The sequence below is a fragment of the Gilbertella persicaria genome (assembly GCF_025201335.1).
Source record: "Gilbertella persicaria strain CBS 190.32 chromosome Unknown B0P05scaffold_15, whole genome shotgun sequence".
NCBI lineage: Eukaryota > Fungi > Mucoromycota > Mucoromycetes > Mucorales > Choanephoraceae > Gilbertella > Gilbertella persicaria.
Genome location: NW_026251976.1, coordinates 411,681 through 436,656, shown reverse-complemented (window position 1 = coordinate 436,656; position 24,976 = coordinate 411,681). Strand labels below are relative to the sequence as shown.

Genomic DNA, 24,976 nt, shown 5'->3' with positions numbered 1-24,976 from the left:
TTTTGTTGGTGTCCTTGGGTTTTTAAAAGTACGCATGTGAGCACACACGTAGTGTCTTCTTTTCTACTTTGCCGCAGTCATGGATGATTTCGATGGATTGTTTGATCATGATCTAGACCTTGACTTATTGGACTCACCATCCAACCATGCCTTGACCAGTAAAGACACAGGCATGGACGATGACTTTGGAGACGATGATGATCTTGATCTAAATGACCTTGTGGAAGTGACAGAGGCAGTAGAACAACAACATGCTGTATCCAATGGCCAAATCAGCTTTGTTTCCTTTGGAGAACATGATCCTTTACCTCCTCCAGCTTTACCTTCATCTACACCATGCTTTCATCCCTTTGACACTGAGAATTTGCGTACATGGATCTATCCCATCAACTATCCTATTCGTGGCTATCAATTCAACATTGTTCAGAAAGCCATGTTCCATAATACACTGGTAGCATTGCCTACAGGTCTTGGTAAGACCTTTATTGCTGCTGTTGTCATGTTTAATTACTATCGTTGGTTCCCAAACTCGAAAATCATTTTCATGGCACCTACACGTCCTCTTGTGGAGCAACAAATCGAAGCTTGTTTTACTATCTGTGGTCTACCTCAAGAAGACACAGTCGAAATGATGGGCAGTACAACACCAGCCAAACGAAGAGAACTATGGAAATCAAAACGAGTGTTTTTTGCTACACCACAAACGATTCAAAAGGACCTTGAATCATCCAGTTGTGCCGCTGAAAAAATCGCTTGCATTGTCGTTGATGAAGCCCATAAAGCCACAGGCAATTATGCCTATTCTGAAGTCGTTAGAAAAGTGTCGAAAAAGAACAAAGATTTCAGAGTGCTTGCCTTGACAGCGACGCCAGGCTCTAATTTAGACGCTGTTCAAGCTGTGGTTGACAATCTACATATCACAAACATTCAGATTAGAACAGAAGATTCAATGGATATTCGTGAATACTCGCATGGAAAAAACACACAGCATGTCATTGTCAAACTGAGTTATACAGAAGGATCAACAGGTCTTCTTCCTCGTATCATTGAAGACTTCAAACAGAACGTATTGGGCCCTCTGCTTACAAATCTGTCTAAATTGCCCATCAATGTCTCGGCTGATATAGAGCGCACCTCCTCATTTGGGCTGCATGTTGCTCGCAACACGTTTAGAAATACAGCGAAAAACGTAAACCAAAACATCAAATGGAAAGTATTTTCCTTGTGTTTAGTTGCAGAACAAGCTTATCGAGCTTATGAGCTCCTGTGTCAGCATGGTATTGCTCCTTTTGTGAGCACAGTTGAGTCTATACTTCAGGAATTCAATGCTATCACTCAAAACGGCAAAGAAATGAATCAAGCTCAGCGTCAATTTGTTAAGAACAGCGCACTTCAAGGTATATTGCGGACATGCAAACAAGAAATGACCAAGCCAGACTTTGTTGGCCATCCTAAAATGGATCAATTGGTTTCTATTTTACTGAACCATTTTGCTAGTTTAAGCGAAGGCAAAACATCAAGGGCCATGGTGTTCTCTAGCTATAGAAATTCTGTTCAAGATATTGTGAATGTGCTCAATAGACATTCGCCCATTCTTCTTCCTTCTTTCTTTGTTGGACAGGCGTCTGATAAGCATGGTACGAAGGGTTTAAAACAAACAGAACAACAGGCTGTTATTCAGAAATTCAAACGAGGCGAATTCAATGTCTTGGTATCGACAAGCATTGGTGAAGAAGGTTTAGATATTGGTGAAATTGATTTGATTGTATGCTTTGATTCTCAATCATCACCTATTCGTATGGTAAAGTACCATTCTATCTCTTTATCTTTAGATATTTATCTACTTTTTTCTTTAGCTACAAAGAATGGGTCGTACAGGTCGTAAACGAAAGGGTAAATGTATCTTACTCATGACAGAATCTGAAGAAAAGAAATTCCAACAAGCAAAAGATGCTTATTCTCGAATTCAAGGCCTTATTACGCGTGGTGGTCTATTGAAATACTATAAGCCTAACCCTAGTGTTCTGCCCAACAACTACAAACCCTCACTCTGTCGTAAAAAGCTAGATGTGGGTGTCTATGTGCCTAAGATGGTTAAAAAACGAAAGCGTGGCCAGGAACAGGAGTCTGATTATACCCCAGAAGGCTTGTTGAAGCCTGAAGTTGAGCATGCTTTTATTCGTAGCTTTAATGACCAAGACCATATGTTTACTTCTATGGAGCCCATCATGGAACGGTTTTGGCCAGTACAGCGTATGGTGAAAAGTGTCAATAAGTTTATACCGATTCAGACAGTTAGTAAATCAGTTCACCGGGTACAGCATTCCAGACGTACGTTGCAGTTTGTCGATCTTGTCAAGAAAATGGAGCACCGCATCCTGCATCCTGAAGAGAAAATCAATTTCAAGTTTTCTTTGCCCAAGAAACAAACCCATTTACACTTACCTTCGAAAGGAAAACAGAAAAAGACACGTCCTTATGATTCCGTGGACCTGGACAATCAAGATTTTGCTGCGTTCATGGAAAACCATGACATGTCGCAGTTCATGATGACAGACGATATGCCTACAAAAGAACTGGTGCTCCCAACCTCAAAAAAAGATAAAGGCAAAGCCAAGATGAACCCAAGCGACGAGGGACATGTCGAATTTAACTCTGATGCGGATAAGCAAATGGATCCTCTTTCTTCGGACCCCATGTTGCCTGAGAGCGTCTATGAAGAACCAGGTCTTTTTGAAGACAGACAGAAAGACGTGCAAGTAAGTGTGTCTGATACCTTGACACCTGTTCCTGACTCTCCTAGTAATCAACATGACGCAAGTGATGGATTTTCTGATGAATTTCCTTTGGACGACTCGTTCATTGCAGATGCCTTATTGATGGTGGAAGATGTGCCTGGTTTTCATGATCCACTTGAACCTCAGTTTCCTTTTGAAACAAACACATATGCTTCTAAAGCTATTTCGTTTGTCTGGACGCATGCGATGCCTGAGTTCAGCAGAAAAGCAAAAGATTTACTTGATCAACGACAGATCAGCATGAAAGAATTGACAGGTCGATTCTTGGCCATGCAATGCTTTCCTCAATATGGCCAGCAGATAAGCCGTGTTTTACGTGATACAGTCGAAACAAAAGCATCATCTCCTCCCAAGGAACCTCCTCAAACAAAATCGCCAGTCAAAGTCATGACAATCAAAGATAGTCAAGCCAGCGAACATCAAGCACAACCTATGGAAGACGACGATGACTTTGATCAATTTGATTTTATCAGTGACGGAGCGTTTGCTAATTTTCTTGAGAATAAATTCTCGGAAGATGATCAGCCTGGCGACTTTTCTCATTTTATGGAGGAACAAGAAGCAAGCCAACAATGTTTTACTCAACACATCATGAAAAAGTCTTCCCTATATGCTGATACAAGTCAAAAACAACAAGATAATCACAAAGAACAAGAAGAAGAGGTGTTTGTATTTGACCTCAACGAACCATTTTCTGATAGTGATGATGAAGAGCAAGGAAATAACCAAGCTATGCCTACACTTAATCAACACATAGAAAACCAAGAAGACAATCAAGTATTGCCTATGTCAATTGAGCGAGTCAACAACAAAGCATCGCTCCAAGAGTCCTCACCTATACATATTCAACAAGAAGTAAATACAACACCTTTAATAAGTATCAATGAAGACAGTCAGCCTCGTCTTGCTCATACAAGAAAAGCGTCTGTTCTACTCACCAGCGATGATGAAACAGAACCAGATACAGCAGTTCGTGCTGGCCATCACCGTAGTTCAAGCTTGTTGAGTGAATTATCAAGAGGCATTTACACCCCATCTCCGCTTCGCCATGACATTCAAAGCAGTGAAAATGAAGCTTCTCCTGTGTTGATATACCGTAAAAGACGCATGAAAAACAGAATCATTCAAGAAGACGATCATGATGAAGATGGCGATCAAGTAGAGATTGTCAAGACAAGAAAGAAACGGTTACGACAAAAATCTTCTACACTTTCGCCTCTTGCTTCTGAAGATGACTTGATCATTGTACCACCTTCTAGCCATAGTCTTCTGAAGCGACTTAAACAAAGTGGCTATAATGCTCATCATCGAACTCGTCAAGATCATAATGATGAGTTAGAGAACCCGTTTATTGACGTTGAAGCAGAAAAAAGTAGCGATGGAGGCCATACAACAGAAGACGAGATGGAAGAAGGTTCTTCCTGCATGGACTCTTTTATTGATGATGCTAGTGATTTACTTGCAAGTCGCATCTCAAACGACACAGCAAGTCCAGCTCGAAACATTTACGTTCAGAGCTTATTACATGACGAAAATCCTAGTAACCGAAAGCATTGGATCAACAGATTTGATGCTGACAAATGGACTAACTTTAATGGAAACGATGATGGTATTGTTCAGACAGAAGATGAAGAAGAACCTGAAAGTGTACAAGACTTTTCGTCAGATGTTCATTTATTTTCCAACAATAACCGTGGCCATTTAGAGCAGATAGAGGCAGATGATGATGATTTTATGTAAAATAGATAATGTAAATAAGTTTCTAAAAAAGTACAAGAATAATAGTAACAATGATACAAAAAGATAAAAAGTGTTTACTGTATGATAATGCTGTTGACATGGATGATTCTGTATCTTCCCGCAGTGCTAAAAGATTCTTCATTAATGCTCCAATCCAAAAATGCTGTGCTTCTTTTGTATCCAAAAGGCCGTTGTTTTCAACAACCACACCAATGCGCCAGGCCGGATGCAACTCTCCATCTGGGTCCTCTTCTTCACCCTCGCTATAGTCAACTAAATATATCGTGAATACTTGAACTAGCTAGAAATACAACTTACAAGGTGGTTCATAAAAAGGATCTCTTAAATCCTCAACAGCAATCTCTGTCACATTGGATATCCAGTCAATAAGTGCGATACTGTTGGTAAATACTTGGCTCACTGTATTTTGAGTACTGTCATCATGTAAGGCACTAGCGATGGATACTGGACAAGTAAGGATGTCTGGGCTCACATCTCTAGCACCAAAGATACGCGTCAAATCACCCAATACATAAGGCATATCCGATGTTTCGTTTGTCTGAGGATTTACTGTAGGATAATAGACAACTAAAGGCCCTCCTGAGTCTCCATGACAAGCGATATGAGGCTCAGTACTTGATCTAGATTCCAAGTACTCTTTTCCTACTGAATCGAACTTCGTAATATCCAAAGGCAACGTCTGTAAATCCTGAGCTAATTGCCCTTCAATATCTGTGTATCCAAATCCAATCATTTCAGCTACATAGCGTTAGCAACAAAGAACTGTTTTAGCTTCTTACCTTGTGTAGGTGGTTTTGAAGCAATCGCTGGTGTCCAAAAAGGAACTCGCTTAATTCTTTTTGAAGGCATCAATGGTGAAGCTAGTTTAACAATAGCAGCATCATACCGAATATCAATATTGCCAGATATGTTGTATAGAGGATGAATAGCCCAATCTACAATGGCTGTTGCTTTTTGATGTGTGCGATGAATATTATTGTATAATGCAAAGTAAGGATTTTTATCACGGACATAACTTGTAGGATGCACGGGTGCATCAACACAATGTGCTGCTGTCAAAATGTACGCTGGGTCATAGGATAGCAAAGTACCGCCGCATACATGAGGATTGCCAATCATGACATAATAGGGATACTTGTTTTGATCAGTAACACGAATACCATTTTGAATAGCCACTACACTCGATAAAGCGATTAAAAGAATAAAAAACACCATATAGAGAATAAAAGAAAGAAAGAAAGTAAAGGGAGGGAAGAAGTTTACATAGAGTTTTTATATTTTGTTTTTCTAAAAGAATGTATGCGCAATCATTCCTTAAACGTTTTCTAAAGTGTGTAATGTGCACGGCCAAAAAAAAAACTTATTGTCCTTTATTTATATATAGTTAATAATTATAGTTTTGTTGTGCTTGATATCCTGGGTTAGTGGTTTGAGGAATATAAGGCTGTTGAGGTGGGTAGTGAGTAGGTGGGTAACCTTCTGTACTTGAAGGCGTAGCAACAGCAGGAGGAGCATAAGCAGCGTAGTTTTGTTGTTGTTGTTGTTGTTGTTGTTGAGCAGCAGGGGAATAAGTGGCATGATCATGAGCAGGAGGGGCTACTGTTGGATAGCCATAATCAGAAGTTTGTTGCTGAGGTTGAGGGGGAGGAGGCTGATAGTTTTCATAAGAAGCTTGGTATGGTTGCTGAGGTGCCTGTTGTTGCTGATTATAATCATATGGAGATTGTTGTTGCTGAGGAGGGTTAGTGGCATTCATTTGAGGCGTAGGTTGCTCATTGTTGTAAGAATAAGCAGGCTGTTGAGCAGGTTGGTTTTGAGGAGCAGGGCTTTGTACTTGAGGTTGCGATGATGGTGGTTGTTGGTATCCATAAGGAGACTGTTGTGGTTGACCAGTATAAGGCTGACCTGGTTGATAGCCATAATTTCCATAAGGTGGGTACCCTCCATAAGGTCCTCCAGGGGCTGCTGTCTGTGCAGAGTATCTAGCAATAGAATTCGAGAGCATACCATCATACATTGTTCTAGCTTGCATGAATTTTTCATTCAAAGCAACAAGTTCATCTGATATTTCATTAGCGAGAAACGCTTATTTGTGTATAGCTTACCTTTCTTTAAGCTGTATTTTTCAATCAACTTAACCAACTTGGGTCGAATGGAAAGTGTAGTATTATACAAGTTTTGAAGTTCTTCATTATCGGAGAATGATTCTCTAATACGGGGATCCGTTGAAGAAAGCATCTCCAACAGGCGATCAATATTGCGAGTCTCGTTTATGACCTCATTCTCAACGGAAGCCTCCTTGAGTAAATCAGAAGGCGAAGGGTCGACGATCTTTTCAACGTAATTGACAGGAAAGATACCTGTCTTTCCACGTAACTCACCCTTCCACCAATCACGATACACACTCTCAATCACACGAATAATGTCCCCTTTTTCAAATCCAAGTTCACCTTGTTCTGTAGGTTGAAAATCATACAATGCTCTGACTCGAGAAATTTGAGGAGGAGCAGATTCTGTTGACTACAAAAAAAAGTAAATTCTTGATGTACCTGAATGGTTTCTTGATATTTACCTTGGCAACAGCTGCAGTTTGGTTAGTCGAAGCAGGAGTTGCAGATGACTAGGTTGCGTATGTTAATTTAGAAACTATAAAAACAGTTGTGTGTTACCTTGTAGCTTGAGCGGTTTTCTGATTCAGAAAGCGAAAGTGCTAAGGCAAGTTGAAGTTCTTCTTCCTCTTTTTGTTTATCCAGTTCAGACTATAAAGAGTTAAGTGCATGTGCCTATCATTGGTTATGCTCTACCTGAGTAAATTCCTTTTTAGGCTTTTGTGGTGAAGGAAATTGAATGCCTTCAGCACGTAATGAGTGATATACTTCATTCATTAAGCCAAGCGTAGAATCTGCTCTAAATTCAAAGGAGCACATTTGGATAAACTCCAAGATTCTTGTTTGAACTTTGGAATGAACTGTCTAAACGATAATAAGTTTGTTTTGCGGTTGATTTATCCAATTTTACCTTATCATGAACAAGTTTTGTTAAAGTGTTTGTAAAAGAACGAGAACAAATTTCACGGTGTACAGTAATATCACAGTTCTTGACAAGAGCTTCGGTCAACTACAAGCCATGAGAAAAATGAATATGTTGGATTAACAATAGCTTACAGCAAGAGCATAAAGCTGAACATTAGGATTTTTGTTATTTAAGCGCTTTTCTACCGCAGCAATACAGTCTCTTGCACTTTTATAAACTGTAAGCCTTTTATAATGCTTCTTATTCTTTTCTTTACCTTTCAGTAGAAGCTCGAGAAAGTTTATCAGTCACTGCCAAGATGAGTTCCCAGTTCTCAACAGTAAGGTTTTCGTTTGTTGCAGCAACTAAATAAAGTATTGACAAGTGCAATCTAGCAGAAACCATGAAGAGAATACTTACTAACTGACTCGTCAAAAGGGTTTGCTCTAGAAAACATAGTTTTTTAAGAGAGAATAAGAAGAAAAAAGAATAAAAAGGATACGAAAAAGAAGGAGTGTCATCAATTTGAACACTTAGTTTGTGATTCAAAATCCGATTGCAGTGTACTTTAGTTATAGAAGTTTCTACTTGTCAATAGAAAAGTATACAGCTCTTGAAGAGAATCATCTAAGAGTACTTATGAGTCTTTTATGCAAAGTTCAAAGATATTCAAGTAGGTTCTCAAATACAGAAAATTACTTCGCTTTTGAGATAATAAAAGCAGAGAATTGATCAGGGCTCATTTCGCTTGCCAAACTAAAGTGATGTTGTCTTTAACATCACTATGACATTGTGCTTTTCTTTCGTTCACTTTATGTCTTGTTGTTGTTCTCTTTACTTCTTCTTTTCTTCTGCTAACTCTATCAAAACGTGGTTGCAGTTTGTAAGTATTGATGCCGAAGCAGAGAGCAGCTTGTAGGCAAGAAAACTGTTATTTAAAACACCGAGCACTCCCCCTCCCCTCCTTTGCATGATATCCATCGTTTGTCATATCCAAAGCTGCTCTTTTTGCCTTCAAAGTGCTATATACTGTAGTAAGAGCTACACGCCTACATTTTTCAAGTCAAATGGTATTATAATCTGGGCCTTCTTACTAGCCAATGTCTAACGAAATGGGCTTCTTTTATACTTATTACAGTGTATAGCAAACTTTGAATACAGATTTGGGGCCAATACTCAAATCGAGTCAGTGTTTTCATCTTAGTAGACTCGTTTTCTTTTTTGAGAGAAGTACTTGGACATGGCCTCACCTCATTTCGGTTGGATTAGACCTATATTAGGCCATTTTAAATTTCACCCAACAGTCAAACCAGTGGTACCACTCAACTCCTTGGCTCAAGAAAGCATGTTTCAAATGAAAAAGCGAATCGTTTTGATAACCTAGTTGTCGAGAAATGGTGTATCGAAGATTAGCTTCTTTAAGCAGTGTTTTATGCATTTTTGCTCTGGTTGTCGTAAAAAATGTGCTAGCAATTGGTCTTTCTAAAGTATTTCATGTTATTTTGGTTGCCAAAGAACATGAGAAAATAGAAACACAAGCATCTAATATTGTAATTGTGGGACATACAAGATGGCAGCGTGCGAAGATTGAAATAGGGAAACCTCAATCCTTCATCCCGCCGCTTTCTCAAATCGAGCTTTTGCTGGGAACTGCATAAAGACGCAGTTGTCTGGCTTTGATACAGTAACAAAAGTTGTATATCTTTGCTTTCTGAGCTGATTGATGTATAGAACGTAACAACTCTGCTGCTAACATGTTGAGTAAATAGGCAAAAACAATTTCGAGGTTTTTTCATTCATATCTCCTCATTTTTATAGCACAACTAGCAAACAAACACATTCACCAAAAACTACAGTCTCTGACGCGCATCTTGAGTATTTGAGCTTGTTGATAGCTCTGTTTTTTGTCTTGTAGCGTCCAAAAGAAGATCAAAGAGCTGTCAGGGTCAATATTTTCACGACTAGTGCCCTTTAGATCAGAGGCCAAAATGGCCATTTTTTGCAAGTTGCTTTTTTTTTTTGCCGAATCGATTTTTAAGGTATCATAGATATTAGTAGATATGATTTATAGGCACTTGGAGCATTTATACGTATATAAGCAGGCTTTATGCTACCTTTATTTGTCCAAGAAAAAGAAGACGACATGTCTTTTTTCTCGTTGAAGCATCTATTTGCCTGGTGTCTCTGTTACCAGAACAAGTAATGTATTACTAAATTGTTTATGTAAATACAAATAGTTTATCAAAAAGACACTTGATTCCCCCCCTCCATAAATCAAAGAAACGCCGCATTTGCTTATGAAAAAAAAATGTCAAAGTGTTGAAAACTCACTTTCACTTCACGATGCATGATACATAAAAGATAGTCTTTAGAACATACATTCAATATGGTGTATACTACCCTATATTCACAAATCCTATAGTAAAAGATGCATCCAGCTTAAAAAACACAATGTCATTTGTATGATTTAATGACATAGTATTTAGAGAAAAGCAACAATCATCAACATACACCTATCTATCTAATTCATATTTCCTACTGCTATAGGCTTTTGAAACTATTTCTTTTATTAGTATTTCTACTTTGACGATTATACCTATCATTTCTTCTTTTCTCTAGAATTGATTTGCTAGTTATGAAAACTAGTAAAGGAAAATTGAGCCATGTATTAGGCGATGAATTATAGGCATTTACTTATGTCAGGGTTTATCATTGATAGTAAAGGACTCGACAAAAATACTAAACTGTTGTCGTCGTTTAGGGAATACAAGTTAGGTATCGTACAAGGATCTAAATTATATAGAATAAACATTTGTCTTGATACAAAGCTTAAGTTAAATAAATATTCACATAAAATAAAAGCAAAGAATTCAAACACAAGCGAAAATGCTTAAAAGCTTTTATAACAATTATTGCCTACAAAAAAGTGCTTGCTCATTCTAATTCTCTTTTTTCCGATCCGTTATCTATAGTCACACTATTTTTATTTCTAAAAGTAAAGCCTTCCAATTAATTGAAACTTTCGTAATCAGGTTTAAGGGAAACCTTCACATTGTGTCATGTAGTATACAAATTCCTATCTTTAAAAAAGCATCTATGGTAGAAACAAGTGGTTATTTGGAAACTCTTGATCTGTAGAAGCCTTTTTTGACATGAAAACACCATTTTCAGTAGAATGCCGCTTGGTATTGCCAAGTAATTCTATTATAATTATGAGAAAACAACGTTAAACAGAAGCAAATTACCTTGTTGTTCTTTACTGCTGTTTGCAATTGAATTAAGATTTGGTCCTTTCGTTATAAACTGACTAGAAGAAGCGGCAGAATTTTCGGTATAATCTTTGTCTTGTAAATACAAATCAACAAGACCATGTGGCACTGCTGATGATGAGGAGGAGGAATGGCAATGATATATGCCATATATATCCTCATTTGAAGCCGAGCTTGGATCATTTGTAAAAGACGTTCTTAAGTTATCATCCATAATATTATGATAAGATGAATAGTTTCTATATGCTTTATGAAAGGATGAAGCTGCTCTTGATCTTGAATATTGATTCAATCGATTCATTTGACGAAAATGCGACGGGTATAAATAAACAGTCGGATCGTCTGAAAAGAGTGGGTAAAGTGTATCTAGAATTTTAAATTGGCTGGCAAGCGTTTTAGCTCTTACAATTGAAATCCTAAGTTCATTCAGTATATGCATTCCAGCGTTCTCCTACTTACCAAACACCTTTAAGATGCATCGCACCTATCTTGACAACGACTCTTCCTTTCTCATTTTTTAAGATACCATCTCTTTTACCTCGAGACATGCCTGCTACATTTAATAATTTGGTACCATTGATCATGTCATTATCTAAACATGTATTTAGAATAGCCGTATGAAAGAAAAGACTGTCATTTTACCTTGTCGACGAGCAACACATATCCCTCGACAATCAACTTGATAACATATTGTATTCTCATCTTCCCACAAAGTAGTGGTCAGCCGATGTCTATATGTAGCTAATTGATAATAATAATTAGTTTAATTTAGTTATCATCCCTCCACCATTTTACTTGTTCTAGGAAGGGTAGGATAAGGCTGGTACAAATATGTATTTAGATCTGAGACTGTGCTATTATTCAAAGAATAGTTGGGTGTTAAAGAGGAATTAAGGGAACGAAGAGAGGTCGATGTACTTTCTTTGGCCTTGAAATAAAGTTGTTCGTTGTCATGATTGCTCGACTTGTTCCATTGATCCTGATTTTTATGGCGTTCCCATTTATCTACAATTAGTGTATTTGTGTTAATTTAACATATAAAAGTCTTATTTTAATTTACTTTTCAAAAAGTGGTTGTCTGAAACAATATCCTGGTGTAATGCCACTTGCTCCAATTGCTTTTCTTTTTGTTGTGTTCGATCTAGTTCGATACAATTATCATTGAGTTCTCGAGAATATTGCATTGCTTTAAATGCGAATCTATGCAGATTCGAAAAGAAATAAAAAAGAAAAGAAACAAATATATACATTCTCGTCTCATCATAGAAAAAGGATATACGCCTGTATATTCCCTGAGTAAAATGACGCTTCAACCGAGAAGCACCGACGATAGAACTTTAACATTTGTCCAACTGATCATCGTATATCATTATATTTGTTGCCGATTACTTTTTATGCCGTCTAGGACATATAAAGTACTTGCATAAAAAAAGAAACCGTAATTTATTGGCGATTAGATATTCTAGAATAGTGAAACGCATGATAGCCCACTTTCATTCTTATACATCCAAACTTTATCTTCTATTGTGCTTGTGGATCTATTTTTTTATAAAAAAGATATGCTGAGGTACAGTAATTGCTAAAGCATCTCTCAAGGTATTGCTTAGGTGCCAATAAAAAGCAACAAATAAGATAGGTAATCGAACAGAATGATAATGATTACAGTCTTTTAATGTATGGGCGCGCTGTTAAATCTTAAAAGCCAGGCTAATAGCACCGTGCACATCGAATAAAAATAATTTGGTAATTGACAGCTTTAAACTTGCAGTTGATTAAAAATGACATGAATGTAAAACACATATATATATATATATATATATACACCTTTTATGAATCAAAGCCCTTGGTTATCTATCCCTCTCCCTAACTCCTCGTCACCCATAAAAAAATTCCTCGAAAAGAAATTATAATGACAGGAAAATCACGATCAATATCAAATATGCAAAAAGGAATTCTAGTGAACATTAAAACGTCTTTTTTTTTTTTTAAGCAAGCATAGGTCGAGTTCGATTTGGCAGTTAAGCTAATATTGCATGCATTGTAACAGACTTAAGTTTTATTAAGTAAATACAAATCAGCCATTTTAGGATGCGCTACCGAAAGAGACCAATCCCAGTTTATCATTTTGATAGACACACTGTGCACAAAGGGTTCACAAAATAAAAATTGTCATAATAAGAATGTACGAAGGGAATAGTTTCTTATTTCCTTTTTTCTTTTTATCTCTTCTTCTTTGTGTCCATATTACTTTCCTTTCTATTTAAGCAAACACACAGACATTTTGTTTATTTACACAATAAATCATGAGCTTTGACACAACAAATTTATTGACTTTGAACAACGAACCTTTCCCGACTCAACCGCAATCCTCATCATCCTCATCATCAGATCAAAAACAAATTTCGAAACTCATTCTAAAAACAGCATTACAAAAGGCCAATGCTGCTGTTCAATGCGACTCAACAAACGACGTTATGGGCGCTATTAGTGCATACAAGGAAGCTATCACTCTACTAGGGCGCGTTCTCGTTACAGTAGACAAGCAAAACGATAAGCGCCGTTTACAAGAAATCGTAAGTTGAAAGGAGAAAATGCCTCGATAATTCAGTACAGTATTTCAGGGGAATTAAACTAAATGATTATATTTAGTACGACTCATATTCTGAAAGAATTCGACTTTTGAACTCCATTACTCAAAGGCCAAGCAACGAAGAACATCAAGAAGCTCCTGTTCGCAGTTTAAATATCAGCTCAACACTTCAAGAAACAAAGTGTTCAATTGAATCTTCACCAAGCCACACTCATGCTTGGCAGGATAATAATGCTCATCTTTCAAGTTCCACTACTCGGCTTGTTAGTCAAAAGGAGTTGACAAAAATTCCCACTTCACCCACTACACCTCAATTACAATCCTCAAAAAGCACACCTACACACTTATTCTTTGAACACAAACCACACAATGATGACTCAGACTCTGAAGAAGATGATGAATGTAGCCATCATGAACCTATGCCAACCATGCATATCAGTATAGCAAGAGGAAGACGATCGAGCTCAATTAGCTCTATTGAATCAGCGCTTTCATATGAAAGCGCTGCTGTTGAACAACCTGCCATGACCTTACCTTCCTTGAGAAAAAAAGACGAAGATAATACACCTATACCAAGACTTAAGACTGCTTTTCGTGCACGCACAAGTAGTCTCCCTCGACCCTCATTAATGCAGAGATCTTCGTCGATGTCTACTGTAGAGACCCTGGGATCGCATGTTGATCCTTCTATTGCTTCCTCGATAGAAGAAGAGCAGGAAGAAGCCATTGTGCCGGAAGAAGAATATAGACACCCCATCACGATCGATACATCTCAGCAAACCATTTCTCGTCCCGGCTTCATTCGACCTTCCATAAGCGGATTAGGGTCCATGCGCAAAAAAGCGGTGAATCGATTATCAATGGAAGGATTTGTTGGACGCAACAAGGATAAAATAGCAAGTTCGCCGTCCAACGGAAGCAGTTTTAGCATCTTCTTAAAAGATCCAATAAAACCTGCAGCTGAATCGGATTGTATGGACACAAATCATATCGCTGTTTCTTATCAACAACCACACTATGAGGATTCCATGTCGAATCAATACAATGGCAACAGAAGACCTTCTTCAGCAAGTCATCAGCTGAATGGCAATCACCTCAAGCTATTACTTGCAATAGAAAAAAGTATGATTGAAGGTGCACATGTTACACAAAGACTTTATATACCCAAAAATTTATGGTAATTACTTTACACTTGCATGGTATGTTCTTACATCCTTTCTTTTCCACATGTAGGCAACAGCCCAACATTCGCCTTTCGTCTATTGATATCAAAATATCTGCATGTGAATCCATTATCAATGATATTGCTCGGCTTGAGAACTGGTCTTATTTAGACGATTTAGTAAGTTCAACAAGATTACTCGATCACTTTGAGAACTCTATGGATCAACTTCAAAACGCATTAGCTAAAAAGCTAAAAAAGGACAGTATGAATGCAGAGAGCCCAAACTCATCGAATGGAAGTGTTGTTGGGTCAAGCAATGCCAGTATACACAGCACACACAGTCGGGATTCCATGGCCACTATAGGCAGTAAAATTGAAAATAACAAAAAGACGCAATCGTTTATGTCCTGGAGTACTAAACTGACAAAATCAGTGGAAAGGATGAATGCATTCAGTCTGACAAAAACGTAAATATTGCATGTATGTTTATATTAGTCTAATTTCTTTTTTTTTAGAGAGGATCAATTTAAGAATTATATCGAGGCGTTACAAAAGCTGTTTTTAAAGATTCATGTCTTGGGTAAGTAGTTATTTAAGCAAATTAAAAATATGCTAAAATAATATAGAACATTGGCTCGACTATTATTGTGTTGAAAAGAGAAAGTCAAAACAACCTCAACATGATGTGCTGATAATGAAATTAACCAAGATTTGTACAATCATTACTAACTTAATTGGTGGTTTTGTTGTAAGAGATATCACTGTCTTGCTAGCTAAATGGCTAAAAAGAGGTGGTTCATGGGTGAATGAGTAGATCTCAAACACTTTCCTTTTTCTTTCTTTATTATTACCCTATGTATTTATTATTATATAATTGACAAAACCAGCAATATTAAAAGCAAAATTATGGCCAAACATCACAGTCAGCTTCTGTCAATTTGATCTCAATCACGTCAGGCAAACGTTCAGTGTTGTCTTGTTCTGCATGATCATAACGTTCGTGTTCCACAAGGTTAATAAAAGACGTAGATTTGAGCTTATCTTCTTTTTTTTTCAGGCTAATACTCTTGTGGCACTCGTAGCCTGCACGGCGTCGATAAGCGCTGACAAACAGCTCATCATTCCATAAAAACCCTTGGTGTCTTGACATGACTACTATAGGGCAAGGCGCATATTCTGAACATGAATTATAGATCCTATCTCCAATATTTCTATCATAAATTCGATATTCATAATATTTATCCAGGTTGGTTTTATGTGTTTTGATTTCTTGTGGTGTGTCTTTATTCATGGTATAAAAAAATGAAGAAAGAAAACGATAAGTATTAAAAAAAAAAAAGGATGAGAAAATATAGTGCGCTTGTTTAAAATATTATTATAAAATGATTCAATTGCTTGACAAAATTAGTTGGTTTGACAGTCAAGAAAAATCGCTTTTGTCCGCCACTTTATTATCTCAAATATGCAGTTGCGGGAATGATAATCTATACTATAGTTTTCTTCATCTTGGCACTTTGAATGTTTAATGATAGTCAGAGAAAAAGACCATTCTTATTGGGTTTTCTGTCACTGTACAGTACCAAATTATCGAGCTTCCAGATTTTCTGTTTTTCATGACATTCTCTAGAATCATGAAGAGAGTAAGTAAACCATAAAATCAATCTCAAAAAATGTTAAGAATTGAGAGTACATAAGAATGCTTCTTAAAAATTAAAGTAGTTTAAGACTCCGCTGTCCAATAAAAAATCTTTTAAGTGAATTTGACAAAACAATTTTAGATATTATAATTTACTTTTAATTCTTTTTAAAAATGTGGAGAGATGGCCGAGTTGGTCTAAGGCGTCACGTTAAGGTCGTGATCTCTTCGGAGGCGTGGGTTCAAATCCCACTCTCTTCACTCTATTTACTTTTCTTTTAAAGGTTTTTTTGATATAGAAATCTCAAGAAAAGGTTTGTTTTTTCTGTAGTTACAAGACAAAGGTAGAGATCGCAGCAAGTTATATGTAACGAGCACCAGGTTTTAACTCGTCCAACTAAGTAATTTGTATAAATAAAAGAAGATACAAATATATAATATAATATAGCGTACAATGATCAGATGTAATGCAAGTTTAAGGGACCCTATTAGACAAATGATATGATAACAGTCAAGTTTAAAGTATAAGACAGTACAAGTAAGGTACGATTGGATATCTTTATTTGTGTTGAATTTGTTCTAGTATTTATATCTATTCTAAAGTAGTTATGTTGGATTTGCAAAGGTGCAATTATGACACTCTAGATTTAATAAATTTATAAGTCATGTAACAGTGATACGACAATGTCAAGCTATGCTGACTAAAGGTACAATGAGTAATATGATATGGAGCAACTATAAAATGTAGTAATACCATAATTGGATTTCAAACTAGAAGAACAAGATATGTGATACAAGTAACTGTCAGAATATGAAATATGAAATAATAAGGGTTTCTAAAATTTAATGTGTAGAAAAAATATAACATGGAGATAGTCATTTTGTAACAATGTTACTATCACCAAGTTTTTGTATATCCTTGTTTATTTTGGTTTCATTTCTTTGCCCTACACCTTCTAATTAGAATAAGACGTATTTTATTTTGTAAGAAATAGAGTTATAGAATTTTGTTTATTTGTTTTAAGTTAAAATCGAATTAAGGTGCTTCTTATTATTGCATTTGACAAGCACTTGACATAGAAGACCACGCTTCTTTAATACTATCTTTAATAAAGTTTGATTTTTGCTCTTCATTAGGAATAACCAAGATCTGTCTCAACCAATTACAGGTGAAGCGTTTGCCACTGTTGCGTGTTTCACACATGCCAACAGCATGGTATAATTCACGGATGTGTCTTTGAGTATAAGAACTAGACCTGACGTTTTGAGTTGATGTAAAAATGACAGAAGGTTCAAACGATTTTGGGAGCTTGTAAAGTCTTCTAATTTCTGCAACAAAACCATCTATACGAATCATATAAGTCATCAAATCCGAGTATATCTAATACTACCATCACTCTCTGTAACAGCGTCAATGTTATCTTCTAAATCATCTCTGAATTCTTCATCAACATGTGTGAAGACTACAATAACAAAATTCCAGAAATCCTTGCCTAATAATTGGTGAAATAATACGAGCATGTTTTGAGTGTATGCATCCAATCTTTGTATATGTTTAGCATCTACAAATGGTCTTTTCAACTCTCTCTCTTACCTAATATCATTGATATTAAAAACCAAGAAGAATGCACTTACACCATTTTGAAGTGACTTGAAATATTTGGTCATTTCTCCAATACTCTGGCGATCATGAATGTTAGAATCAATCAATCCGGGTGTGTCAATTAAATGACAAATTTTCTTGGAAGGTGCATATTTCCATTCGCTAATTTTTCCTTCTACTGCAGTTGTTTTGGCCTATCAAATAAGTACATAAGAGCCTAAGTTACTTGCCTGTTTCTAAGCTTACGTCTGTTCCGTCGCCAGTCTCAAAAGTGTATTCACCTGTAATCGCGTTTAGCAGACTTGACTTGCCTGTTCCTACGTTGCCTAAAGCAGATACTACGTAGGTATCTTTTTCTTCAATAGCCTCGAGCATAACCTGGCATTTATGTTAACTGATGTCTTCTTTAGCCTATAGAAAGTTTTTCTTTACCTTTGGTTTAAACGACTGTATATACGAGAGGGAGAAAAAAGTAGTGTAAAAGCCTCAGATCTTACGTCGACAATTTAATGTAGCACAAGATGGCATAGAGGTTTATTCTTGAAGATCACTCGCAAATCTATATGTGTTACTCGATCAAAGAATTATAGAAAAGCAGAGCATTGATAGAAAACATTAGCATTACATAGAGGGTTTCTTTTAAAGATTAATGTATATTATCCATCACTGAAAGAGATCAAATAAGAATACTCTCCCCCTCTTTTTTTAAAAAAAAATGCACAATAGTACCCTTTTGATGCTATTTCTTTTTAGGCATTTAACAAATTTTGCTCCACTTCGTCTTGGATGACAGATATCAATTATTGGCAGCTGCTCATTCACCTATGATTAAGCACAAACCAACAACTCATCAAGAAATTACATTCTTGACAGTGAAAGCCTGACCCTTCTTGGAATACAAAGCTGTAGTAAATGAAAGTTGTGTTAAAACATCAGATAAGGTAAATTATTCTTGTATTTCCTGCATGAATTCCTCCGACTCTTTAGACGTACAAAGGGAAAATGGCCAGCAATAAGAGCAATAGCTAACTTTCTTACGTATACAATAGTAATTTGAAGCCTGCATATATACGTATAAATGCTCCAAGTGCCTATAAATCATATCTACTAACATCTATGATACCTTGAGAATCGATTCGGGCCAAAAAAGCAACCTGCAAAAAATGGCCATTTTGGCCTCTGATCTAAAGGGTACTAGTCGTGAAAATATTGAACCTGACAGCTCTTTGATCTTCTTTTGGACGCTACAAGACAAAAAACAGAGCTATCAACAAGCTCAAATACTCAAGATGCGCGTCAGAGACTGTAGTTTTTGGTGAATGTGTTTGTTTGATAGCTGTGCTATAAAAATGAGGAGATATGAATGAAAAAACCTCGAAATTGTTTTTGCCTATTTACTCAACATGTTAGCAGCAGAGTTGTTACGTTCTATACATCAATCAGCTCAGAAAGCAAAGTTCCACAACTTTTGTTACTGTATCAAAGCCACACAACTGCATCTTTATGCAGTTCCCAGCAAAATCTCGATTTGAGAAAGCGGCGGGATGAAGGATTGGAGTTTCCCTATTTCAATCTTCGCACGCTGCCACCCTGTATGTCCTATGTCTATTTACTCCTACACTTACAATATTAGATGCTTATGTTTCTATTTTCTCATGTTCTTTGGCAACCAAAATAACATGAAATACTTTAGAAAGACCAATTGCTAGCACATTTTATACGACAACCAGAGCAAAAATGCATAAAGCACTGCCTAAAGAAGCTAATCTTCGATACACCATTTCTCGACAACTAGGTTATCAAAACGATTCGCTTTTTCATTTGAAACATGCTTTCTTGAGCCAAGGAGTTGAGTGGTACCACTGGTTTGACTGTTGGGTGAAATTTAAAATGGCCTAATATAGGTCTGATCCAACCGAAATGAGGTGAGGCCATGTCCAAGTACTTCTCTCAAAAAAGAAAACGAGTCTAGTAAGATGAAAACACTGATTCGATTTGAGTATTGGCCCCAAATCTGTATTCAAAGTTTGCTATACACTGTAATAAGTATAAAAGAAGCCCATTTCGTTAGACATTGGCTAGTAAGAAGGCCCAGATTATAATACCATTTGACTTGAAAAATGTAGGCGTGTAGTTCTTACTACAGTATATAGCACTTTGAAGGCAAAAAGAGCAGCTTTGGATATGACAAACGATGGATATCATGCAAAGGAGGGGAGGGGGAGTGCTCGGTGTTTTAAATAACAGTTTTCTTGCCTACAAGCTGCTCTCTGCTTCGGTATCAATACTTACAAACTGCAACCACGTTTTGATAGAGTTAGCAGAAGAAAAGAAGAAGTAAAGAGAACAACAACAAGACATAAAGTGAACGAAAGAAAAGCACAATGTCATAGTGATGTTAAAGACAACATCACTTTAGTTTGGCAAGCGAAATGAGCCCTGATTAATTCGTGCTGAAGATGAAAGGCAACAGTAAAATAGCAGATTGGAGCAGATAAAGCCGATACACAAGTGAATTAACACATGTGCCAATGTAAAAGTATGGTAAATTGTATGAAAAGATGTGTACATTTTTTTTTCAGTTTGAAGGTGTTGAATAAAAGCTATTTTCCTGAATTACAGTCAATCAGCCACATGTATTAGATCAATTGGTGTAGATTGATGTGAAGCTAAGCAGAAACGAGAAGAAAACGCGACTCACAGTACCATGAATCAAGATTTTATGCGGATTATGAATTTTTTTCCCTTTCCCCCAGGGTTGAAGGCGAGCCTATTTTTCTTTCTTTTTCGTTTATCTTATATTATGTTATCAAGTCGATATTCTCTGAGGCTTCTTTCAAACTTTAAGAAACCAACTGCTATTTCAACCAAAATAACTTTCCTTAGCAACACAAAAAGACAGTTTTGCCAGACTGCATACACGCGTTTGGCAGCGTTACCCGATACCAAAGACGCTGTCCTTTCCGCCTTGAACCAAATAGAAACAAAAACAACAGCCAGCTATAACAACCTCTTGAAAGAACTTGCAGAACAAGGAAGAGCGTCTCAAGCACAGACAGTTTATGACAATGTATTTCGTAACAAGACAGTATTGGCTGACATAGATACCTACAGTCAGTTAATGTTGGCTTATATCAACCATGGCGAATATGAAGAGGCCATGGGAATTTATTACGAGCTGCGCGACCATGAAGATACTAATAAAGTAAAGGATTTTGTGTTGGATGCCAAGATGTATGCTACTATGATTCGATCTCTCACGCATGCAAAAAATATGACAGCCCATCTGAACCGTTTTGATCCAACAACTGAACCAGTTTATGCATATTCGGTAGAAGATGACGATAGAGCCATTTTGGAAAACATCGAAGGTGATTCACAGCCTGCTTTGTTGACAGCTTTGACTTTGTTTAATGATATGCGTCGCTTGGAAATTCAGCCTTCACCTGAAATGTACACAAGCATGTTGAAGGCTTGCACGGAGCAGAAAGACAGTTATGTTTTAGAGAAATTGCATAAATTGATGCGAATGGATTTGTATCTAGATCCTGATGTACGTGTGTTAAATCAACTTATGGAAGCCTACAGTGTCATTGGTGATGGACCTTCTGCATTAGAGATCTGGGACACAATAGAAACAAGCCTATTTAACAGTGATAGTGTGTCTATTGTGCTAAAGGCCTGCTTAGATTATGGATATCATACAAGAGCAAATGCTATCTGGAATGCAGTAAAATTAAAGCAACCTGAACTAAGATTGTCTGTGGATGACTTCAACAATTATCTCTTATGTGTCATTCGATCAAAAGACATGGAAAAAGCAGAGAAATTAGTGCAAGAGGGATTGGCCAATGGAGATGCTGATGAATCAAGTGTAAATACTCTAGAACAATATAAATAAACATGAGAAAATATGTTCAAAAGATAACTCAAGAATGTCTCTAAAAGCCAAATTATACAAAAGAAAAAAAAAGTATATTTTGAATACAAAACGAATAGGAGAAAATACATCTTTATTTCTTTCTAATAACATACAAATATAAAGAAGACCCCTCTTTCCTTTCTCCCTTTTTTCAGCTATATTTGTACAAGTTTCCTTGATTCTTTTCTTTCTTCTTCTTCTTCTTCTTCTTTTTCTTAAATAAAATATTATTATTATGGCTCATGTAAATATTAACATGAAGGTTCTTTATACTTATTTCATATTGTAGAGACTAGGTGGACGCAGAAAGAATGTCAAGAAAGGATTTCAATTCACTTTGATGGTTGTAGGCAAGTTGACTCATTGACTCATTGACAAGTTATTAATTGTTGTATCTCTATAGGTGCATCTGGCACTGGTCGTACTACATTTGTCAACACCCTTTGTGATTCCAATGTCTTGTCAAAGAAAATTTGCGATAATCCTGAAGATGCTCATAACGAAGAAGGTATCACTATTAAGCCTGTCTCTGTTGGTAAGTTTATCTATTGTTTTCATTCTTACTTATACTCTACAGAATTGGACGAAGATGGTGTAAGGTAAAATAATCACCCATTTAGGAGGATTTAAAGGAGACAAAAAAAAAGAAGGGATCTTGATGCTTCCCTTCCCTCCTCTCTCCTTAGGACAACAAAATGTACTTATTCCTTTTTTAGAATCTCCCTAACCATTGTTGATACGCCTGGATTTGGTGATAACATTGATAATGAGAAATGGTAAGAAAACTATGCCAGTCAAATTGAAAACGACTCACATAATCAGCTTTCAAGAAATTGTTGGTTATTTGGAAACACAGTATGATGATATCTTAGCTGAGGAATCAAGAATCAAACGTAATCCTCGTTTCCGTGACAACCGTGTCCATGCTCTTTTATATTTCATTTCTCCAACTGGTCATGCGTAAGGACACAGTCACTGTTGTGTGATACTGATGGACATAGGCTTCGTGAGATTGATATTGAACTCATGCGTCGTTTGAGTCCTCGTGTGAATGTAATTCCCGTTGTTGGTCGTGCTGATTCACTTACTCCACAAGAACTAAAGGACTTTAAGCGAAGAGTAAGCCTATAGATTGTATCTTCTTGACTTAAACTGCTGGAATAGATCATGGAAGACATTGAACACTATAAAATTCGTATCTACAACTTCCCTTACGATGTAGAAGAAGACGATGAAGACACAATTGAAGAGAACAGTGAATTAAGGGTAAGTGTCTATAAGTACAACCCATCGTAACATATTTAACTAGGCTCTTTTACCTTTTTCAATCATTGGAAGTGATGAAGAAATTATTGTGAATGGTCGTGCTGTTCGTGGAAGACAGTATCCTTGGGGTGCAGTAGAAGGTAAGCATATGAAAATCACCTTCAATTGATTGACTTGGTATAGTGGACAATCCTCATCACTCTGACTTTGGTCGCTTAAGGTCTGCTCTTTTGAGGTAAGTATTTATGGGATACATAACAAAGGCTGATAGAACAATTAGTTCTCATCTTCAAGACCTCAAGGAAATCACACATGACATCTTGTATGAAAACTATCGTACCGAAAAACTTAGTCGTACAGTTCATGGCGGAGAACAAGAGTAAGGAGTAGATAGTTGCATGAATAAGACTGACTGACTCTGTACTTTAGTGATGCTTCTTTGAATGTAGATGACATGACAGGTCAAAGCATGCGCTTAAAGGAAGAACATTTGAGAAAAGAAGAAGAAAAGGTACATCTTGCATTTGATTGATCGCATATACTCATTCTGTTAGTTACGTGAAATTGAATTGAAGGTTCAACGTGAAATTCAAGAAAAGAGAGCCGAATTAATGAACAAGGAAGAAGCATTGCGTAGTTTAGAAGCAAGGCTTTCACAAGCTCAGATAGCTGATGCTTAAACTTAATCACAATAAAGAATGAGATACCTTTAAGCAATGGTTTTCTTAGCTATAATGCAAATGCATTCCTTTCAGAGAGAGAGAGAGAGAGAGAGAGAGAGAGAGAGAGAGAGAGAGAGAGAGAGAGAGAGAGAGAGAGAGAGAGAGAGAGAGAGAGAAAAAGGGGGTGGGGATGAACAGTGGATCAACATTTTGTTTGTATGCAGATCAAACTGTTTGCTGCATAATAAAAACCTGGTACCTTGTTTTTCTCAGAGATAAATCCCAATACAAACTCCTACAAAACTTTTTTTATTTATTTCTTTTTTATTATTTTTTTTTCCTCAATAGTATGGCAAGTCAAGAGTTTAGTAACCCTTTAAGAAAATTCAAACTTGTATTTCTAGGCGAACAGAGCGGTAAGGTTTACTGAGTTTTTCTTTTCATCTGATTCCTTGCAGTGGGTAAAACTTCGCTCATCACTCGCTTTATGTATGATACCTTTGATAACACATATCAAGTAACGTATATGAAATGAAAGAAAAAGAAAGAAAAATGCTTATGTAATGAAAGGCAACAATTGGTATCGATTTCTTGTCAAAAACAATGTATTTAGAAGACAGAACTGTTCGCCTTCAGCTTTGGGATACGGCTGGACAAGTAACGCGCTTGATATGAGGCATTGAGAAAACTTATTTCATGATAGGAACGATTTCGAAGCTTAATCCCTAGTTATATTCGAGATTCTTCAGTAGCTGTTGTTGTGTATGATATTACTAGTATGTGTATGAGTCAATTGGATAGTCATTAATGACATAAAAGGCCGTGCTTCATTTCAGAATACAGCTAAATGGATTGAAGATGTACGCGCAGAGCGTGGATCAGAAGTCATTATTGTATTGGTAGGAAACAAGACAGATTTGAATGATAAAAGGTAAAATCACAGTAAATGTTTGTCTATTGTTAACAATGATCTCAGAGAGGTTACACTAGAGGAAGGCGAAAAAAAAGCAAGTGATACTGGCATTATGTTTATTGAAACAAGTGCAAAAGCAGGTCATAATGTAAAAGCATTGTTTAGAAGAATTGCACAAGCATTGCCTGGCATGGAGGCTGAAGTAGGAGCAAAAGAACAAAGTAGGTTTTATTTAAGCATATGTAAGCTAATATTTTCAAGTGCAAAAAGTGGATCTTAATACAGCAGAGAGTACAGAATCAAGTGGTTGTGCTTGTTAATAAAAAGAGATTTTCGTGTAACTTTCTGCTTTTTCCCTTTTTTTTTTATTCTATGAGAA

At 36.6% G+C, this 24,976-nt stretch overlaps 10 protein-coding genes and 1 non-coding gene across 11 annotated transcripts; 6 read left to right on the top strand and 5 right to left on the bottom strand.

The window, feature by feature from the left end:
• Nucleotides 1-79: 79 nt before the first annotated feature.
• B0P05DRAFT_586308 (uncharacterized protein) lies at nucleotides 80-4,538 on the top strand (the record flags this gene model as incomplete). The annotated part of the gene is made up of 2 exons (XM_051582501.1): nucleotides 80-1,801; nucleotides 1,857-4,538. 2 exons carry the CDS (start codon nucleotides 80-82, stop codon nucleotides 4,536-4,538), a joined length of 4,404 nt encoding a protein of 1,467 aa, XP_051435963.1.
• A 56-nt stretch (nucleotides 4,539-4,594) lies between these two features.
• Nucleotides 4,595-5,791, bottom strand: B0P05DRAFT_537906 (trypsin-like cysteine/serine peptidase domain-containing protein). Its single transcript, XM_051577787.1, has 2 exons — nucleotides 5,339-5,791; nucleotides 4,595-5,297 (listed from the first exon to the last, which is right to left on the bottom strand). Exons 1-2 carry the CDS (start codon nucleotides 5,772-5,774, stop codon nucleotides 4,840-4,842), a joined length of 894 nt encoding a protein of 297 aa, XP_051435962.1. The 5' UTR covers nucleotides 5,775-5,791; the 3' UTR covers nucleotides 4,595-4,839.
• Nucleotides 5,792-5,894: 103 nt separating this feature from the next.
• Nucleotides 5,895-8,046, bottom strand: B0P05DRAFT_508528 (uncharacterized protein). The gene is made up of 9 exons (XM_051575574.1): nucleotides 7,992-8,046; nucleotides 7,849-7,936; nucleotides 7,724-7,799; nucleotides 7,578-7,676; nucleotides 7,364-7,531; nucleotides 7,229-7,318; nucleotides 7,132-7,179; nucleotides 6,665-7,079; nucleotides 5,895-6,620 (listed from the first exon to the last, which is right to left on the bottom strand). The coding sequence occupies exons 1-9, from the start codon at nucleotides 8,026-8,028 to the stop codon at nucleotides 5,944-5,946; spliced, it is 1,698 nt and encodes a 565-aa protein (XP_051435961.1). The 5' UTR covers nucleotides 8,029-8,046; the 3' UTR covers nucleotides 5,895-5,943.
• Nucleotides 8,047-10,488: 2,442 nt separating this feature from the next.
• On the bottom strand, nucleotides 10,489-12,248 carry B0P05DRAFT_537897 (uncharacterized protein). Its single transcript, XM_051577786.1, has 6 exons — nucleotides 11,901-12,248; nucleotides 11,636-11,845; nucleotides 11,483-11,581; nucleotides 11,300-11,432; nucleotides 10,817-11,256; nucleotides 10,489-10,772 (listed from the first exon to the last, which is right to left on the bottom strand). Exons 1-6 carry the CDS (start codon nucleotides 12,088-12,090, stop codon nucleotides 10,666-10,668), a joined length of 1,179 nt encoding a protein of 392 aa, XP_051435960.1. The 5' UTR covers nucleotides 12,091-12,248; the 3' UTR covers nucleotides 10,489-10,665.
• Nucleotides 12,249-13,143: 895 nt separating this feature from the next.
• B0P05DRAFT_570871 (uncharacterized protein) lies at nucleotides 13,144-15,409 on the top strand (the record flags this gene model as incomplete). Its single annotated transcript, XM_051581342.1, has 5 exons — nucleotides 13,144-13,413; nucleotides 13,490-14,607; nucleotides 14,664-15,062; nucleotides 15,111-15,175; nucleotides 15,222-15,409. The coding sequence occupies 5 exons, from the start codon at nucleotides 13,144-13,146 to the stop codon at nucleotides 15,407-15,409; spliced, it is 2,040 nt and encodes a 679-aa protein (XP_051435959.1).
• On the bottom strand, nucleotides 15,153-15,932 carry B0P05DRAFT_537894 (uncharacterized protein; the record flags this gene model as incomplete). The annotated part of the gene is made up of 1 exon (XM_051577785.1): nucleotides 15,153-15,932. A coding segment is annotated over exon 1 (254 nt), but the record flags the coding sequence as incomplete, so codon positions are not given.
• A 477-nt stretch (nucleotides 15,933-16,409) lies between these two features.
• B0P05DRAFT_t40 lies at nucleotides 16,410-16,492 on the top strand. Its single transcript has one exon. It is a non-coding gene; the product is annotated as a tRNA-Leu (tRNA).
• A 790-nt stretch (nucleotides 16,493-17,282) lies between these two features.
• B0P05DRAFT_570870 (P-loop containing nucleoside triphosphate hydrolase protein) lies at nucleotides 17,283-18,209 on the bottom strand (the record flags this gene model as incomplete). The annotated part of the gene is made up of 4 exons (XM_051581341.1): nucleotides 17,283-17,575; nucleotides 17,623-17,774; nucleotides 17,826-18,028; nucleotides 18,081-18,209. 4 exons carry the CDS (start codon nucleotides 18,207-18,209, stop codon nucleotides 17,283-17,285), a joined length of 777 nt encoding a protein of 258 aa, XP_051435957.1.
• A 2,746-nt stretch (nucleotides 18,210-20,955) lies between these two features.
• B0P05DRAFT_467961 (uncharacterized protein) lies at nucleotides 20,956-21,735 on the top strand (the record flags this gene model as incomplete). Its single annotated transcript, XM_051574404.1, has 1 exon — nucleotides 20,956-21,735. The coding sequence occupies one exon, from the start codon at nucleotides 20,956-20,958 to the stop codon at nucleotides 21,733-21,735; it is 780 nt and encodes a 259-aa protein (XP_051435956.1).
• A 166-nt stretch (nucleotides 21,736-21,901) lies between these two features.
• Nucleotides 21,902-23,735, top strand: B0P05DRAFT_537859 (Septin-domain-containing protein). Its single transcript, XM_051577784.1, has 13 exons — nucleotides 21,902-22,000; nucleotides 22,046-22,106; nucleotides 22,160-22,291; nucleotides 22,334-22,355; nucleotides 22,473-22,532; nucleotides 22,579-22,716; nucleotides 22,758-22,875; nucleotides 22,921-23,022; nucleotides 23,066-23,162; nucleotides 23,206-23,257; nucleotides 23,303-23,401; nucleotides 23,452-23,533; nucleotides 23,577-23,735. The coding sequence occupies exons 1-13, from the start codon at nucleotides 21,992-21,994 to the stop codon at nucleotides 23,700-23,702; spliced, it is 1,098 nt and encodes a 365-aa protein (XP_051435955.1). The 5' UTR covers nucleotides 21,902-21,991; the 3' UTR covers nucleotides 23,703-23,735.
• A 261-nt stretch (nucleotides 23,736-23,996) lies between these two features.
• B0P05DRAFT_537845 (putative ras small monomeric GTPase Rab6) lies at nucleotides 23,997-24,933 on the top strand. Its single transcript, XM_051577783.1, has 7 exons — nucleotides 23,997-24,100; nucleotides 24,143-24,201; nucleotides 24,255-24,341; nucleotides 24,388-24,460; nucleotides 24,504-24,615; nucleotides 24,661-24,818; nucleotides 24,859-24,933. The coding sequence occupies exons 1-7, from the start codon at nucleotides 24,034-24,036 to the stop codon at nucleotides 24,915-24,917; spliced, it is 615 nt and encodes a 204-aa protein (XP_051435954.1). The 5' UTR covers nucleotides 23,997-24,033; the 3' UTR covers nucleotides 24,918-24,933.
• The last annotated feature ends 43 nt before the right edge of the window (nucleotides 24,934-24,976 follow it).

Bases quoted from the DNA above. Each gene is read 5' to 3' on its own strand.
- B0P05DRAFT_508528 (XM_051575574.1), bottom strand. From the start codon at position 8,028: ATGTTTTCTAGAGCAAACCCTTTTGACGAGTCAGTTA. The intron at 7,800-7,848 runs GTAAAGAAAAGA...AGTTTATAAAAG, and splicing joins TCTCGAGCTTCTACTGAAAG to TGCAAGAGACTGTATTGCTG. The intron at 7,319-7,363 runs GTAGAGCATAAC...AACTCTTTATAG, and splicing joins CTAAAAAGGAATTTACTCAG to TCTGAACTGGATAAACAAAA.
- B0P05DRAFT_537859 (XM_051577784.1), top strand. The intron at 22,107-22,159 runs GCAAGTTGACTC...GTATCTCTATAG, and splicing joins ATTCACTTTGATGGTTGTAG to GTGCATCTGGCACTGGTCGT. The intron at 23,023-23,065 runs GTAAGTGTCTAT...ATATTTAACTAG, and splicing joins AAGAGAACAGTGAATTAAGG to GCTCTTTTACCTTTTTCAAT.
- B0P05DRAFT_537845 (XM_051577783.1), top strand. From the start codon at position 24,034: ATGGCAAGTCAAGAGTTTAGTAACCCTTTAAGAAAATTCAAACTTGTA. The intron at 24,461-24,503 runs GTATGTGTATGA...ATGACATAAAAG, and splicing joins TGTTGTGTATGATATTACTA to GCCGTGCTTCATTTCAGAAT. The intron at 24,819-24,858 runs GTAGGTTTTATT...AATATTTTCAAG, and splicing joins AGTAGGAGCAAAAGAACAAA to TGCAAAAAGTGGATCTTAAT.
- B0P05DRAFT_537897 (XM_051577786.1), bottom strand. From the start codon at position 12,090: ATGTATATATTTGTTTCTTTTCTTTTTTATTTCTTTTCGAATCTGCAT. The intron at 11,582-11,635 runs GTAAAATGGTGG...ATTATCAATTAG, and splicing joins TCCTACCCTTCCTAGAACAA to CTACATATAGACATCGGCTG. The intron at 10,773-10,816 runs GTAATTTGCTTC...TAATTATAATAG, and splicing joins CAGCAGTAAAGAACAACAAG to AATTACTTGGCAATACCAAG.
- B0P05DRAFT_537906 (XM_051577787.1), bottom strand. From the start codon at position 5,774: ATGGTGTTTTTTATTCTTTTAATCGCTTTATCGAGTGTAGTGGCTATT. The intron at 5,298-5,338 runs GTAAGAAGCTAA...AACGCTATGTAG, and splicing joins TTCAAAACCACCTACACAAG to CTGAAATGATTGGATTTGGA.